This window comes from Malaya genurostris, chromosome 1 (genome assembly GCF_030247185.1).
Source record: "Malaya genurostris strain Urasoe2022 chromosome 1, Malgen_1.1, whole genome shotgun sequence".
Lineage (NCBI taxonomy): Eukaryota > Metazoa > Arthropoda > Insecta > Diptera > Culicidae > Malaya > Malaya genurostris.
The window spans coordinates 140,010,743-140,029,802 of record NC_080570.1 but is presented as its reverse complement, the minus strand read 5'-3'; the positions used below and the strand labels follow the sequence as shown (position 1 = coordinate 140,029,802).

Here is a 19,060-nt window from a genome sequence, read left to right as displayed (position 1 = left end):
AAAATTGTCGAAAAAAAATCGTAATGGCATATTTTTAAGATATTCGACACGCGGATTCCCAAAGTTACGTGGATTTCCGAACTTACGTCTCGTTTTTTACGCGGATTTCGGAAGTTGCGCGTTTTTTTACGTGGTACGTATCCCCGTAAAAAAACCCCAGAACTCAGTGTAGTATGAGAGTACAAGTAGCATAGAAAGGCACCATCAAACCACTATGTGGATTGAAACAAGTTTTTTTTTCTTTAAAAATTTTAGCTGCTAACAAATGCAATCTATTGTTATAAAAAACTAAATATGGCATACGTCAAAATATGAAGTTTCCTCCGGTTACGTTTTAGATCAAAACTGTTGCTCGATATTTTAAGGACTGAGGCCAGTAGGTCACGTATAACCACGTGTCTCGCTCTGCGTATTTCATTTCTCTCCATGCTCTCTCTCATATGTGCAAAATGACTCTTGATGAGCCGGGTGGCCAGAAAAGTTTCGTTATTTTTGGTTACAAGTGTGACTACCTCACATAAAATCCAATAAAGCTACCGCTTGTTTGGCAGTTCTTCTGAGCCGATTTTAGTTTTCTATCATTTTTCGTTACGTTACCAGGAAACTGGAGCAGAAAAAATGGCGCGTGCATCGAATTCACTTATCACAAAAATAACATTCATTTCATTTTTATCGCGACTACACCTATGTTTTTATGCACTAATCGCATCTAAATTTAATTATCTAGACATTGTCAGGAATGATTTTTGATGCATGCCTTTGAAGGCGAGATATTCAATGAACAAGTTGAAAGTTGACGTTTTCAGCTATGCAAGTTTTCCTTCCGAAAAAAAACTTTCCCGACCGCTAAAGTCAATGAATCATTCTGAAATTTTCACAGAATAATCTAAACTAATTTCCTAAGAGATTGTCAGTTGAGTTTTTTATATTCGTCACCGTTTCTGAGAAAACCAGATTTGAATCGTGAAAATAGCCCTCTAAAACACCCTAAAACATACTGGCCTCAGCACTTGAACTGGGAATGTTTTATTCCCATAGTTTTTTGAGAGTGTATATGTCTATTGATTATCAAATTTATTTAAAATTGGACTACTAATGGCTGAGATATGGTCACCAAAGTAAGCGTTCCAATTTTTTTTCTCGAAAGACTTTGGGTTACACTTTACAAGATAATTTTGAATATACAACTCTATTATCCATTACCCTTAGTACATTTTATTTAAGTTTACCTTTCCAATGGTGATGAAATATTTGAAATCGTTCCAAAAACAGCTGAAACATCGTCAGTCAAAGTTAGCGTTCCAACTTTTTTGTTTGCCCCCCCTTTGGTATTCGGAGTGTTAAAGATTGCAATTCCAGTGCCGTAGTAAACGAACGTTGTTTCCTTTTTCCAGCGAGAAACTGAAGATAAAGACAAAACACCGATCGTAGCATCGTCCAAAACTCCAATCCCGTCCATCAGCAGTAGGAATAGCAATAGCATCAACAACAACAACAACAGCAGCAGCAGCAGCAGCAGCAGTGGTGCCAAATCGGCAAGCTCAACGATCACTCGGCTTGAGTCCAAATACTGCGATATCCTGGATCGGGTTCACCGCCGCAAAGAGCAGCAAGACAAGGAAGACAAAGAAAAGACACTGGAACCGGAACGGACCCCGACCTTCGGTGGTATTCGAAGTTTCAACCCGCTGGCGAAAAGTTCCACCACCAGCAGCATACGGGGCGATTCGTACTCCGTTGTGAACAAAGAACGCACCCCGTACCGGTTGGCCACCCAGCGGAATAGGAATAAGTTTCTGGAATCGCTCGAAATGGACTATTACAAGAAGCGAGCGGAACTCAGCCTGGCCTGTGGTGTCGGAGGTTCCGGTAGTACTGCCACCACTGATAGTCTGTATGAGCGCAATGGCCGGGAACTGAGCAGTACCTCCAAATACGTCCTGAAACCACGCAGTAAAGACAGCGGGTACTACGACAGCAAATCACTTGCCACGGCCAGTGGTAAAGAAAATATATTCAAATCAAAATACGACCCGGATGAATTGCTATCCGAGCTGAACGGAAGTTCCATCCTGAATGGAGCGCCCAACGCTGTCAGGCGGCGTATCCGACCGTACAAACGTAGTGACACCACGGGAATAAACTTCCTGCAGCACTCCACCGAAGCCGTTGCCTCCACCAGCACCAGTAACATTCTGCCGGAACTGTCGGAAAGTTTGTCGGATCAGGAGCGCAAAAAGCTGCACCGCCGAAGCGGACACCTTCATCAGTTGCAGCGGTCGGCAACTCAGGGATTCTTCGATGCCGACGACATCTGCACCGTGCCACTGTCCAGCGATGACGATGCACCGAGTGACGATCCGCGTCAGATCGAACGGGATTACAAGCGAAAGCAGATCGAAAGCATCCTCCAGAAATACGCTCCACTGGACGATAAAAAAGCCCGCGAACGCAAGTCTAGGGAGGCATTCGGTACTACCGTGAATCCGATGGCAAGTGATCACTCGCCGAACGGCGGTGGTGTGCTGCTAGGGCGGATCAAATCTCCGATGCAGCAGCCACTGCAGCTCAGTCACGATATGCAACATCATCGCCGTAGCAGTCGACGTCATTACGATAGTGTCACGGGATCTGGACTGCAGAAGTCGTTCACCATGTCGAACGTATCGTCACACTTGAACGGGAACGGGTTGTACAATGGGACCGGTTCGATTCTGGCGATTCACACTGGAGCGGGAAGCTCATCCGCGTTGTACAAACCCGCGCATCCCCTGCTGATGACAGCGACGACGACCACTAGCTCACGATCCCGTATTCCGAAAGCACTGTCCACTTTCGTAAGGACCTTTCCCCGAATTGTCGAACCGGGTGTTTGAATCGCACTTGAATCTCTGTGTTGCATTTTGCCTTGGATCATCAACCAATCGCATGTCGTGTGTGTGCGTGTGTGTGCGCGCAGCTTCACTAATTATTAACTCGAGTCAGTTTCGAGGTCCCCGCTCCGGTATCAATTACTCTGTGCCACTTGCTTGGACGAGCGATGATAAACGGGCACGATAAGGAAGTGACCGGACGGACAATGGCTCGGCTCGAGATCGTTGACACGACCAGTCAGTCACATTAAAGATTGAAAGAATGAAAGGAACAGAAAAAAAATACAGATCATTTCAATTATGTTTGTTATTTGCAATTTATCGTTCTCGGCCGGCTATTGGCTATTCAACCCAGGAATAGAACCGAGATATTCCTCGCCAGTTCCGTGGTGTATGTGTGTGTGTCTTTGCGGTAGATATGCAAATTGAGGCCGGCAATTTAGAAAGAATCTCTTATTCTTTGCTGTTTAGTCGATTCTTCAATTGGGAGACACTCCGTCCGCTTAGGGGGCGACGACGTGACGGCGAACTGTTTGATTGATTCCATCAACGGCCGGCCAACGTCTGTCTCTCGCTCTCTCTATCTCCGTAGTTTTTTTTTGGTTTGTATCTATCTCTATATAAGTTCCATTATATGCTGTGTTAGGTTAATTGAGATATGAGATAGGCCACTCGGTGGCGGATCGTTCCATTCTTCGGATTCGGATCGTGTGAATGATTCAATGGAAAAGCGTGGGGAGGCGTAGAATTCCAAGTGGTAATGAACTTATTTTGTTCTTTGGCCCGAGAAGAGGCGCAACGATCGTTCCGTGGAGATTTTGATCAGCACAAAAAAAAACAACTTGATATTCATTGATGTTGAGTGCAAAAAGAACATATTTGAATCAATTTGGGGGAACATTTTAGTTCCTGGTAGAGTTGTTGTGTCTTCATTATGTCTAGTCATTGTACTTATCGAATCAAAAGATGATGACATTTCAAAATTACGGTACCAAATATTTGGTTGTAGTTATGCAAAAAGAATAGTTGATTGATGTGAGCATTATCTCGTCTCGAGTTCGAAAGATTCCATGTTCTGTGCAAACTCTGACAGGAACCTGTAATTGTTTATCATGGTTTCCATGCAGCTTCCAAAGCCCCCGAGTTTATGATTGAAAACGGTTTTATAAGCAAATTCTAGTCTCTGTCAGTAAACTTTGAAAGATACATTCACGAAATTCAGTTGGACGATCGTCGTCCAGAAGAGTTCCTTGGTAACCTTGAAAATCGACCATTCAGCTACCTCCAGTTAGCAATTTCGCTGGTCACTTCTCGTTAAGACTACGATCTTCGAACAGCCCAGTAGACCCAGTATTACGCGCACTGACTGTATTTCCCGTTCCGAAGATGACTATACCAGAGCTAATGAAATTCTTTTTATTAACTCAAAATAGACGAAAGTGACGAACAACAAATGTCACTCTCAGCTCTACTCGCAAATTTTGAGAGCGAATTCCATGTCCCAGTCAACGACAAAAGAACGGAATAGTAGTTTCAAAATTGTGTTCTTTAGATCAGTATACCCTTTCCGTCATTTTCGGTTTTCAGTGAAAATCGTATACTGTGCAGTAGCGATAATCCACCAAAGCTTCGAGAAAAAACGATAATGACAAAAAACGATTCAAAGGAATTTTTATCTTTTTGGTGCTCCCTATTTTTGGCTTCCAGAGAAGTTCTAGGATGTAATTATTTTGATTTTTCATATTTTAGACTAGAAATGGACAAAACAATTTATTTCAAAGTACCGTTGCCGTGATGCAGGGTTCTTTTGAAAGAACTAGATCTCCAGAGCCGTTCGTTCAATCTTTTCATAGTTGATTTGTTTGTGCAAAAAAAAAGTCCCATCACTTTAAACTTTTGAACCGTTCGCGAACGAATTATCTATTTCCATTTTAGAAACTCTTTTGAGAGCCAAACTTTACAGATTTTCATTATATCAAAGAAAGAATGAGAATTGAAATTTGACTGATTCTCCCTGCAGACATTTGTTTTTTGTTTCGATTATAAAAGTTATAACCTTAGGGTCCGGAAAGGTTTCATGTGACGAAAAAGCGCACTGAATGTATTTCTCTTTCGATGATGTCGAAGCCAGAGCTAATGAAACTCAAAATAGACGAAAATGACGAAAAAAAATCTCACTCCCAGCTTCTCTTGTCAATTTTGAGAACGAGAGCCATGTCCCAGTCAACGACAAAAGAACGGAATAGTACTTCCAAAACTGTGTTTTTTAGGTTCGTATACCCTTTCCGTCATTTTCGGTTTTCAGTGAAAATCGTATACTGTGCAGTAGCGATAATCCACCAAAGCTTCGTGAAAAAACGATAATGACAAAAAACGATTCAAAGGGATTTTTACCTTTTTGGCGCTCCCTTTTTTCGGCTTCCAAAGAAGTTCTAGGATGCAATTATTTTGATTTTTCATATTTTAGACTAGAAATGGACAAAACAATTCATTTCAAAAAACCGTTGCCGTGATGCAGGGTTCTTTTGAAAGAACAAGCTCTCCAGAGCCGTTCGTTCGTTCTTTTCATAGTTGGTTTGTTTGTACAAAAAAAGGTCCCATCATCTTGAAATTTGGAACCGTTCGCGAACGAATTGTCTATTTCTATTTTAGACACTCTTTTGAGAGCCACACTTCACAGATTTTCATTATATCAAAGAAAGAATGAGAATTGAAATTTGTTTTTTGTTTCGATTATAAAAGTTATAACCTTAGCGTCACTCGTTGCTTCGGGCCAGAAATACTCTCTGACCCTATGGGCGGGATTGGGAATCGAAAACGTGAAACGCCTGTAGACATTATTTTGGGTTTTGACTTTTCGGTAGGGAAACAGGTGACGTTAGCATGGATACTCTCTTTTGTTGCAGTGAGAAACGAAAATGATTCGCGTTTTTGGATGGAATCATTTACGAAGACAGTAAAAAAACACGATTGGATTCTTTCATTGAAAATACGTGACAATTTTTTTAAACTGCTTGCCGGAGTACGCTGGATCGAAAATGCTGTTATTTGGATTGAGTTGTACCTAAATTACATACTTACTAGTAGATGCCGAGAGCGGCGTATTCGGCATCCACAAAGTTCCGCACGATGTCCATATTCCCGAGTAGATGTGAATAACAAACAATGAACAAAATAATCACCATCATATCTCGTCTTGATGTTTCTGTGCTGTCATAACGATACTTGATATTTTCTTGATATTTCATCAAAGAATCAAGAAATAGTACCATATCTGTTAAGCATCAGAATTAGTTATTATACCTTATTTAGTTATTGATGAGATATTCCATTTAAATTAAGTACAATTGAACCCGTAGTTATATCTTCAAATAAAATACAATTGAATGAACTGGATCAGAAGCAGATAAGAGAAATTCTTATGATACTATTCTTTTCGGGGTGCCAAAATATCCGATAGCTGAAAAATTCTTCTTTTATAAATATTTTGTTCTTGCTTTGATATTACAATAACAGAATTTGAAATTTTGTTACTATTTTCTCATGCAAACTTTGTTATGTTTTTTGGTATTTTAACTCTTATTTCAAATTAAATAATGTTAATTTCTACCATTGAGGTGTTTGGTTTTAATAATAAAATTTTCTATTGGTTTGCCAATCGCTTCTTCCCGGATTCGATGCAGCGAGGTGCCGTTCTTTGAACACGAACACTTCTGTTGTTTCGCTGTTTTTGCCATCACGTTTAGAGTTCGACTGATAGAAGTGTTAAATTTTGTCTGTTGACTCATGGGTTACTATAATTGATGCTGCATGGGCAGTTTCGTCAGTGCGGGTGAATAATCGAAAATTTTTGTCAATTTGTTTAATGCAAATGTTGAAAAATTGGTTTTGAAAAAAATTCTCAATCGTAAAAATTTTGAGATTTTCGATTTTGTTTGATGCCAAATGTTGAAAAAAAAAGATTTGCTTGGAACGTGAACTTGAAAATGAAATCTTGAATTTTTTTTTTCGGAAAAATCGACTCTGATTACATTAGATTACTACTTTGATTACAGATATCGATTTTTTTCGATTCCTTTTTCTCATTTCGTAATTCTAAGACAACATGAAATTTTTTGAAAAAAAAAATCGACGTTTTGGTGCTTGTAAAAATTAAGAGATTTTCGAAATAGAAATTTTTTTATGCAAAATGTCTTGGAATTGCTTTAAACGTTCAAATCTGGTAACATTTCGACAATGGTGACAATTTTTTTAAGCAATTTAACTCTTGGATTTGACTCGAGATTTCCAATTTTTCTTATGTCAAATGTTCAATGGATAAATAAAAATTTCGAAATTGAGAATTTTTTAAGCCTAACATTTTAGGATTGCTTAAGACGACAAATTTCTTTCTAGATTTCCGGAATCGGAATATTTTTTTGATGGCAAATGTCTTAAAATTGCCTGAAACATTGAGAGCTTTGAAAAAATCGTCTATTGGGAGGCTTCCGAAATCGACTGTTGGAAATTTCCGGAATCGCAAAGCCATTAGTCTTAGCAAAGTCTTAGAATTGTATTAGCCTTTGAAGATCTAGTGTTATCTCCGGAAAAAAAATAATGTTTTTTAGTGAAATTCAACTCTTTGGGACAGAGATTTCCGCTTCTTTGATGTCAAATGTCCAAACATCTCGGTAAAAAATTGTCGATTAGAAATTTAACACAAAAAAATCACATTGCAATTTTTTCTAGAGATGACACACAATTCTAAGACTAAGATTTCGGATTCTACCATGTTGTTTCGTGTTAGTCTAAGAAGAAAAGAAGTGTTGTTTCGTGTTAGTCTAAGAACGAGTTGATCTCGTCGTAGACTCGTCAGTGTATAGTAGTTTACATTGAACAGCCTATTTGGCTTGAATATCATACACAGAGTTTACAGGAGTGCAGGATTCTGCTACGTCAATTCAAATGTGCTGTTCAAACGCTGCACCTGTTGTGTTTCGTAACATGCCAAATCCTGCGTTCCTGTTACTTCTATGGATTGAATTGATGTCAAATAGTGTTCAAATCAAAATATTTTCCATTCCTCTAGTATTCATTTTATTGCGAATCAAACAACCGCGATAGCGAAATAGAACATGGAGTTCATCAAACTCAAGTCCCATTGACACGCGTTATTTAAGTTATAAATTCCTGTAGCATTACTAATGCCACTAATTTTCACACACCCCTCATCGGGTGTTCAACGATCAACTTCCATAACGATCGAAGCTGATCAAATCATCCAGTGATTGATTTTACATGAATCAAGAATCATTTTAGCTCAAAATCACTCCCGGTTTTGTGTGGCGAAAGATCCAGTACTGATTTTTATCGATGTGATGTGGTGATCATTATAGGGGAAAGATCACAAGCGATCTTCTTCGGTAGTGATTTCGATTTGACGATTTTTTTATCCAGATTTTCCCAGCCCTGGAAGACGCAATTTGGTTTATTTAAAAAAAGTTACGATTCAAGTAGAATGTTAAACTGATGTTATATTTGAACTGCTAGGTAGTCTAACAGTTCAACATGAGCTGTTATCCATTTGATGAGTCGAAGATGAAACGAAAAGAAAATTTAAAAAAATTAAATGTTTGCTTCCTATTGACGGAAACACAAAAAAGGTTTTTCTAAACAATGCGACAGATTAATTTAAGGAGAACCGAAGTTCAGTGTTTTAAAAGGTATGAAAAAACTTGATTTTTCTAAGGTATGAGCGTAAATTGACTGAACGAGTGAGTATGTATGGTAACGAATTATTTATTTTGTGGCGCATGCTCTGTATCAAAACTGAAATCTGTTTGTGTGTTTTTTGTTCTGTTATAATCATTCTAAGTTTATGTTCCGTGTGACCCCGGAGCTAACCAGCCTCCTCCAAAACCAGCGCCTTTCTAAACACCCTTTCATTGTTATCAGCCCGTGACGTTTCAATCATTCACCGAATCCGCAGAGTTTTTTATCGCAGTAACCTGTGCTAGTGACAGTCCAGGTAAATGTTACTTTCATCATTCTACGTTTAGTCCTCACCTAGCAGTTATTTTTTTTTGCTCCTCCTGTCCTACACACTGACTCTTGATTGTGGTGCGTGCGCTAGTGTGTGTGTGAGTGAATCAACTGATGCGTGCCGCCCATGTGTGAGTTTACCCAAGAAACACTTTTATTTAGACGAAGTTTTGTTAAGGTCAGTTTTGTTTGTTTTAACCCACTTTCTCATCGATCTAACCGTGAATGCATTTTGCCATAGTCTGTAATCTGTAATTGATAACAAATAGTTTTCTTTTTTTTGCAACAACCGTTTGATAACCACTAAGAGAAAAGCAATGATAAAAACCTCAACAAAAATAGACTATTTATATTTGTATACCAAATTTTTTTCTTATATTTTTTCGAACTAATTATCTTATCGCAAATCGATACCGTATTTTTCTCGTGTCTCTTCTTCGATATGAACAATGATTTGATGAACGATGAACGATGTGTGCCCCCACTGGTTCTGTGTGTGTTCTGTCGCCCAACCTCCCAATATCGCCCCAACGAACGAACGAACGAACGAACTGCGCCTTCGTGTTTTGTGTGTTCACGATCGGTTCACGCCCGCCCCACGACGGATGCTCGCCCGCCCTCCAACGATGACAACAACGATGACGACGACCACCAACACCACTTGATCTGATCTGATCGTTTGGAAATCCGAAATTTCGACCAACCCGAATTCTCGATAAACGATTACTACGATGATGATGATGATGATGATGATGATGTTTGATGATGATGATGATGATGGATCATGAACACGATCACGATCACGATCACGATGATGATGATGATGATGATGATGAAATGGTTGCGATTGATCAACACAGAAACAACCATCCGTGAGGGATGATGCTGATGGGCATTTGATTTACCACACTGGCGACATTCTTCATAACAGATGTTCGTGAAGCATTAATTCTTAGTATTTTTTTTCTGTTATTTATCTGAGTAAAACCCCACCATTGAGGCTTCCCCTCGCGGTCGAGCTTTCCCGAACACTGTTGGCCTATGATGGAACGTCCTTTGCAAGCCGTCCTTTGATTTCACCGGAGGACTTTCCATCATTCCAGTGTTCCATTCGCGATTTTCTTAGCACTAACGTTTCAACTTCCAAATGTGATCCTGATTCGTCCACATGGGAACCTTAGTTTGTGTCTGATTCCACACTAGCACATCACTCTGTGAATCGAACTAACGTCGTTCAGTGCTGGAATCAGGCCCTAACCTTTTAAGGAATCTCATCTGGACGGATTCCCCGGAAACATTCAAACACGGTACGCGCTTTCCTAGGTTTTCTTTTCTTGCTAGCAACGATTCTAGTCGAGACTTGTCTCCCCGTGCCTCAGTTTTGTTTCTTCGAAAAAATCAAAAATCCAAAATCTTACACTTAGAATCAATCTCAATAGTTCGAAAATCTCAGTTAGTTTGAAAATGATACAGAAATCTAACATAACCAGAGACATTAGAAAACAAAAAACTTAAAATAAAAACTCTTAGAGACCTTACATAGCCAATACAGCCAGACCAGTTGAACCAAGCAAAAGGTTTAGCGAATCCCACTAGTCATCACTAATGGTTTTTCTTAATTTTTGCTCTTCTTTGTTCTTCTCTTCCTTCTGCTCTTCTCGTTCCATGGTGGTGGTGCTGTGCTGCTGTGCTGTGCTGTTGGCATCCTGATCGCAACATCCTAACAGATAAAATCCTGGCCACCCTAGGCGAAGGCACGTTCGGTCGGGTGGTGAAAGTCAAGGACATGGAAATGTAAGTATTGGAACACAAAAGTAAAACAAAAGGTTGACAATTTGCACGGGTCTAGTATGACACTTGGTAGTAGAATATGCCTAAACAAAAAATTATTGAAATTGAAGCAGAAGAAAATGATGCGCTATATGATAAATTCATTGAAATCGGCAAAAAAAAACACTACTCTAAATATGACGAAACACACTCAGAAAGCAACCCAACCGGTGTGTGGTTTAATTCTTAGTCCCGCTCCTGTGCCATCATTTAGCAAGAGAACAATTACAATTCACACGCAATCACCAATCTGATTAAGCTACTATGCAGTTATTGCACCAACATCACAATCATCGTCACTACAGCTGCTACATTTTAAAAGTTATTTTACGTTTCGTCTTTGACTCATCAGTGCGTAGCAGCTTATGTTGAACTGCTAGCGCGACCTGGCGGCTCAACATAAACCGTTTGGCAGAAGTGTAATGTCCAAACTGACGTTTCAGACGAAACAGATTTCGGCTATTCAGCCCTAACTTTGAAATATCTTTGAAAATGGGTATGTGCACCTTGCATAAATTTGGGGAAAATAAGCCTTTTTTCCCTTCAAAATACCAAAATTTGTATGGCTAGATAGCCGAAATCTGTTTCGTCCGAGACGTCAGTTTGGACATTACACTTCTGCCTAGCGGTTTATGTTGAGCCGCCAGGTCGCGTTAGCAGTTTAACATAAGCTACTACGCACTGATGAGTCGAAGACGAAACGTAAAATAACTTTGGAAATGGATATGTGCACCTTGCATAAATTTGGGGGTAAAAATAAGCTTTTGTTGTCCTTCAAAATGCTACATTTTGTTTATGAGGAGCTGATATATCCAATACGGACGATCAGGAGGTTTCGGAAATTTGAAACCGAAATCGAAAACGAACACGACGGGCTCGAGTAAAGGTTTTTGATGGTTTCCAATCGGAATTTGTATCCCATATCCAAGTGACAAGAGAGATACGATAAAAATCTCACATATTAGTTTCCAGCGAGGGCGAATAGAGTTATTGGGAGTATAGATTAATTCGATCCTTGTATTTTTGGGATCAAAAATGGATTTATTTCAAAATAAAAAGAGTTCAAAGATTAATCAAAGCTTCGTCCATCGCTAGTTACTACTATTTCCCAAGTCTCAGGCAATTTTCGAATTCCATCTCGAAGAAATTTGAATTCATCTTTTGAGGTGATCCAAGTTTTAAACCATTTTTTTTTATTTCTGCGAAAGAAACAAACCGCTGACCTACCAGGTCGTGCTGCATCCGCCGGAACAACCAGTAATCAGAAGGAGCAATGTCAGGAAAATACGGCGGATGCTGCATAATGGCTCACTTGAGCGTTTCCAAATTTTTTGACACCACTTTTGCGACATGTGGGCGAGCGTTGTCATGCAGGAGCATAACTTTATCATGTCTACTCATTTTCCGGCCGTTCTTCTCGTAATGCACGGCTCAAACGCATCAATTGCAGCCTATACCGATCGCCTGGTTGTACACAACACCCTTTTGGTCCCACCAGATGCACAATTTAACCTTCGAACCATGTTATTGTATTATACGGCTTTTCTCAGTCTAAAAAGTAAGGCAGACGAGTTGTTTTTAAATTTGCCCGACGTTTCGGCCGTTTTTGATGGCCTTTTTCCAGGGAAAATTAGTCTTGTCGTCTTTGTCGGTATCGCTTATTGCAAGCGGTAAGAGGTATGTTGTTGTCAGTTTTGTCAAAATACTGGAACGGATTCTTTATAATCGGCATTAAATTTTCGAAAACTATTTTTGATGGTCACAACACTTTTATCTGCACGCACTGCTAACTGGTCTTCAAAAACCAGTTAGCAACTGGCACGTTCCCCTCGTTATTCGGAGATTTTTGCCTTAACAGTGTGTACTGTTGTTATGATGCTTTCCTAATTAACTGTAGTATTTCAACATATACCTTTATTAAACCCAGAAAACGCGAATAAGTTTACAAATTTTCTTCAATTTGTGGAGTTGATCTGCCGTTGAACTACCTCGGAGAAACAGGAAAACTGTATTTCGAAGGTCACTCGTTGAAACAGCACCCCGTGCATGTGAACTATAATCGGTGAAGATCCATGAAGATTGTTTTTTTTAAACAAACAAAAAAACATCAAAATATCACTGATATATTTCTTCTTTAATCGTAACAGCCTAACATTCCCCAAATAATAAGTTATGATAAATAAATGTTGATTGTGTTTATTTCATAGAAAAATGATTGAATCCTGTAATTTGATTAATTTATTAGACGTGTAAATTTGCTCCCATCGCTTTTTACCCTCTAAACTTGAGGCTCTATTGTTAAATGGTTCAATACTTGCCTTTCCAAATAGCACCAAGCAGGAGTCAAACCTAACTTCGTATAAAAAGGTTCGGAGAGGCAAATGACCACAGAGTTAAAGAGAAAAAATACTAATTGTTGCCAACTATTAACAATAAGGAACAAGTGGTAATCAGATGGAGTAACGTCCGAAGAGTACGGCCGGTGAGGTTAAATCTCTTATTACGGCACCTGTGGTTAAATTTCTTGATTTAGGCAGCTCATAATGCATCACCATGAATGCTCGGTTGTGCTGGCGCCTGAGGTACTTATTCGGGCTTTTTACATTTACCTTTCGAGTAGCTACCCGTATAAAAAGAATTTTCATACGACATATCTAGGATTTAAATCGTGTAAAGTTCAGTATTCTCGCTTTTTTCTCTTCCGATTAGAACGCGATTTGGACACTTCCACATTTGTCTTCGCAGTCGTTCAACCACATCATTTGGTTGAGTTCTTGACCTACGGTCAACGGATTGCGATATCTTGACTTCGGATCTGAGAAGGGGTAATGTAAATTAATGTGAAAAATGTACAGTACTGTCGCTATAACGACGTCAGAGCTCGCAGCGAACACATAAATTTGTATCTCATTCTTCGAGTAAATTTTCAATTTCATAGATATCGAAGTACCAATGCATGACGCATCGATGAAAATTAATGGTAGTCGGAAGGGGCCAAATCTGGTGAATAGGGCGGGTGGGGTAGTAGCTTAAAGTCAAATATTTTGATTCTATCCTGAATCGGCAGGATAGGTGCAGGTGAATTTTCGTGTAACAAAAAAATATCTCGTTTTCCATGGCCAGTAAAAATTCGATGCAAAACTGATTTCACTGTGATCTCTCCATGGTAAGTAGCGCAGAGCGAACAACGAACGAATTTAGACTCAATAGCTTCGATGCGACCAATGTCAATTTGATAGTGAGGTGATCAGACAACATTTGCATATTCAAGCGTCGAGCGTACTAGAGCACAATATAATCAAGTAAATCCAGAGACATTACCAGAATTATGTGCGAGTAACGGGTGAAGTTTTTTCCTTGTTACCTACTGAGGGCCGAGTGAAATGGGCAGAAAAATTAATACATGCATTTTAGGAGCATTTACGCACCCATTTTCTACCAGACGGCACTTTTGGTGCCACAAGTCGCTCAATTTATGTCGTCGTCTGCGAACGATAGTTTGTGGCATTTCCATACGAAGTTGAGATCGTTGAGGTAAAGTAAAAATAAAAATGGCCTCAGTTGACTACCTTGAGGGACTGTAGAGTTGACAACGAAAGGCAGTGCGAACTAGTCTTCGATTTTCACTGACATTTTGCGACCAATTAGATTTTTTTCCATAAATACGTTTATTTCTTAGGCAATATGCATAAGTTTTTTTCGCCGTGGCATCCACAATACGTAGTACTTTAAACCTAATACATTTCGAATATCATATTAGTATGTTGGTATTCATTAGTTAATCAGAACACTGTTTTTATCAAACGAGTTGCTATTATAAATTACATTAAATGAAATACATTTATTTTGTACATGATCTTATAACTATTTCAGGTTTATTTGTATCAGTTCATCACTTTTATTTAATATAAGATAGCTGGCTATTGGTTGAACTCATGGAAGAGAAAACAGTCTAACATAAAATAAAATTTAAATTGGAACTCCAATGGACTTAATGAAATAATGAAGAAGTTTCATGTAAGGAACATCACGATCCAATTAGATGTGATTGTAGTCAATTTAGTAACGATAACGAGACATTAACAGAATTATGCGCGAGAAACGGGTAAACTTTTGCCTAGTTACCTACTGAAAGCCGAGTGAAATGCGCAGACAATTTTATACATACATATAGGGAGCATTTACGCTCCCATTTTTCACTAGACGGCAACTTTTGGTGTTACTAGCCGCCTAATTTAAGGAATCGTCTGCGAACGATAGTTTGTGGTATTTCCATATGAAGTTGATATCGTTGAGGTAGAGTAAAAATAAAAATGGTTCTAAATGACTGCCTTGAGGGACTTCAGAGTTGACGACGAAAGGCACTGCAACGATTTTCACTGACATTAGATATGATTGGAGCCAATTTAGTAACGATCAACTGATATCAAGTCTATTGAGTTTTGCTATTGCTCTTTGGTGGTTTGTTTTGTTAAAAGTAGCAGAGAAATCGGTATAGATGTAGGCGTGCTTGTAGAGATCGAATTATAAAAGAAGTGTAGCACAGTAAGTTTATTACAGTTGAAAGTTTTGTCATAAATCCATCGGGTCTGGCACCAATTCATTTTCAACGGGTTCCGGAATCAAAATTTTTTATGCCAAATGTATTAGAAATGCATGAAATGTTGAGATGTGGTATAATGTCAAAAAAAAAGTTTTTGGAAAAATAACGACTTTGGGGCTTAGAGAATTTGAGACCGCATAACTTCGGAAATACGCGTAGAAAAACACTGCAAAATTTTTTGATCCAAATTTCTTAGAAATGCGTGAAACGTCCAGTTCTGGTGTAATGTCAAATGTATTAGAAATGCATGAAACGCTGATATCTGATGTGGTATGGGAAAAAAAATTTTTTGAAGTAAATTGAATTTTTTTAAAGTTTCATGCGTTTCTAGGACAAAACAAAAAAATTGGATAACTGAAACTACACGTAAAAAACTGCGTAATTTCGTAAATCCGCGTGAAAAACGCGTAACTCCAGAAATCCGGCTAAAAAACCACGTAACTTCAGAAATCCGCGTCAAAAAGCCGCGAAAAAACACATAACAACCGCGTAAAAATGTGTCCTCAATGTAGTTTATTGTTCATTTACAAACTAAAGACAACATTGTTGCATGGATGGTGATTAGATGATGAATTTAGATTTGGCAACGACATCCAGCACCAAAATAACACATTAGAAGCTGATCCTTCTTTCTCCTTCTTCTTCTTTTTTGCACTAGGAGGTGTTATTGCACTTAAGATAACGCCGGTTAATGGTATTGACTTTTTAGTTTCACCTATTCAGGGAATTTTAGTTTTTAGTCCAATGGACTTTACTTTCACTGACTACCCCACTGATCATCTCGCGGTGTCACAACACCGAACCATCACTCATAGTTAAAAATTTTGGCTAAGGATTACTAGAAAATTCAATTTTGGCTACGGATTACTAGAAAACTTGGAAGACGTGCTCACACGCGAAGATCCTCATCGGAATTTTGATTCGCTGATGACTCAGAAAATCCAGTATTGGAGTGTCATGTTTCAGTCAAGATTAAGTTGCATAGAAAGAACCATAAATTTTGACCAGGAGTCGTTCATCAAACCAAACCTAGTTTGGAATAAATACTTCAACATTCCTGGTCTGATCGGTGTTATATTCCAGGGTTGTTACGGTCGCGCGAATTTCGCGGTTTTCGCGAATTTCGCGATTTTCGCGGATTTAGCGCGGTTTCTGCTAAGATTTTGATGCTATGGCGCGGATTTCGCGCGAATTTCAAAAAACATCATTCCACATTTGTGAATCATTTGTTCGAAAAAAAAAAGTTCTTTGCAAATTTTTGAAGCTTGTGAGTTTTATGAAACCCTAAAAATTAAAGATAGGCGAACGTTTCAGTAATTGGTCGAGCTGGCCGAATTGGTGAATTTTCACCTTGATAAAACCAAAATTTACTAGAAGGCGGTTCTAGAAAATGTTCAGTGGACAAAATTTAGATTTTTTGCTCTTCGATCTCGAGTGAGACAAATTGCTATTTTAACAGAGCTGTTATCAGGAATTACAAAAACTTTTCGATATATGTGATTGCGTTTTCCCATTTCAATGCAGAAATCGAAAGATTTTCGCACTCAAGGATATTGATGTCTGATGGAAGATATCGTTTCAGTGAAAACATTTCTTCAATAATATGGTCACAAATTTTGAGTGCGATAAAAATCGCATTTTTGAAGCAAAATTTGCACGACAGACTTAGCGAAGTTAGACAAGAAAAGAAACGAAGAAGTTCTGGGATTCCGTTCGTGGTGATAAGAAATTGTTCTAACAGTTTGTTGGTGCCACTATCCAACATTTTCAATTGTTCTTTGCGTTCTGGAATATTTCTTGAAGTATGGAAGAAATTCTATGTGAACAATGACAACAATGTGTGCTGTATCGAAGCTGTTTGAAATTATAGTTCTGTATTTTATAATACATAGTTGCTCTGACTACATATCTGAGACTCAGCATGGATCCATGCCAAAGCCTTCAACTTCCCCAAATTTAGTAACCTACACTTCCTTCATCATACGATCTTTACAAGCACGACTACAAGTATATTCTATATACACCGATTTCGCTGTTTCGTTCGACAGGATCAATCATCACAAACGATCTTCAAGTTAAGTGGACTGGGATTAAACGGATTATTTTTTAATTGGCTTCGATCAGATCTAACTGGTCATGGAATGATATTGAAAATAGGAGCCTGTACAACCTCACCATTTGCTGTTACCTCTGCAGCTCCTCAAGGAAGTCACCTTGGACCGTTCATAATTTTATTGTATCTCAACGATCTAAATTTTTCGATCAAGTGTATAAAACTATCGTTTACCGATGACTTTCATATTTCATATTTCAAAATGGTTTTAAATGCTACTAAATGCTCCGTTATTTCTTTTAGTAACAAAAAGTCTGTATTCAAGTTCGACTATAATATTTCACAAACTGTTCTCGAACGCGCATCGTTTGTTAAGGACCTGGGTGTTCTTCTGGAATCAAAGTTAAATTTTAAAGAGCACATAGAGCTTATTATGTTCTAAACCTCTAAGCTATTAGGATTCATTATTCGCGTTACTAAAAAAATCTCTGATGTACATTGCTTGTAAGCTCCGTATTGCGCTTCACTTCACTCAACTGGAATATGCTGCGGTTATCTGGTCACCTTATTACCCAAACGATATCCAACGCATTGAAGCGATTCAACGCAAATTTGTCCGATTAGCTTTCCGACGTCTTCCATGGAGATATCCTTTAAACTTACCGCGTTACCATGACCGCTGCAAACTGATTGGTCTCGATTTATTATTTGTCCATCGAGATGTTTGTAAGGCTAGTTTTGTGGCAGACCTACTTCAGTCGCAGATCGATTGCTCCGAGTAATTGCAATTGTTACAATTTGTCATTCGATGTCGTAATCTTCGATCCTATTTTTTTCTTCGGATTCCCTATGTTGGAACTAATTAACTGATGTTTAAATTCTTTCGACTTTCATTTATCACGTAATGTTATCAAGAAATCGTTTCTTATGTTACTGTTTCTTTACATTTAGTTACTATAGAAGCACTAGATGTATCATTTGGGTGATTTTAATCTATTAATGCAAAAGATGAGAAGGGTTTATGCCTGCTGGAGAACAAGTTTGACAGATACAGAGTAAAATCTGACAACAGTAAAAAGAGAAAATCAGATCATCTTGATGTGGTCTATCTTAAAATTCTTCTTACCAAGAAGGAAATGCTAGCCGAGCAAGATGTTGAAGCAAAAAAAATATCTTTGCTGAAATCTGTTTAACTTCTGTCAATATCACAATTGTAAGCATTTTTTTATTTTTAATTATTAATTAAGCATTAATTTAGCATCGAAAAAGCTGTAGAATAAAAATGCAATCATTTCCATGGGATTTCTCGAAGTGACGTGTTGTATGCGGACTTATTTATTGCGTTCATATGACAAACTTATGCAGATTTTTAAATTATATTTAAGTGAATTTTCAAGTTCTGCGGAAATTATAACCTGCATAAAGATGGTTGTCTTACGATTCACTCAAACATCGCGCGTTTCAGTTTTACATTTCGCGCGGATTTAGCACGTTTTAGTTTTTGACTTCGCGCGGATTTCGCGCGTTTTGATTTTGAAATTTTTCGTAACAACCCTGATATTCCAATGAAAAGTTTATTACGCATTGATCATTTTTTTCGCGACCGACTAACTATGTCCTTAATAGCTCTTACATATCATCACATGAAAGCGAAACCATTTTATTATACCGCCTTAAAAA

At 38.4% G+C, this 19,060-nt stretch overlaps 1 protein-coding gene across 1 annotated transcript in view; it reads left to right on the top strand.

Annotated features, from left to right (window-relative positions):
* The window catches only part of LOC131428307 (uncharacterized), a 94,791-nt gene that overhangs the window by 64,994 nt on the left and 10,737 nt on the right, over positions 1-19,060 (top strand). Inside the window, 3 exon segments of the mRNA XM_058592165.1 lie at positions 1,395-2,837; positions 9,755-9,827; positions 10,622-10,688. Of these exon segments, the coding sequence (XP_058448148.1) occupies positions 1,395-2,837; positions 9,755-9,827; positions 10,622-10,688 (1,583 nt within the window).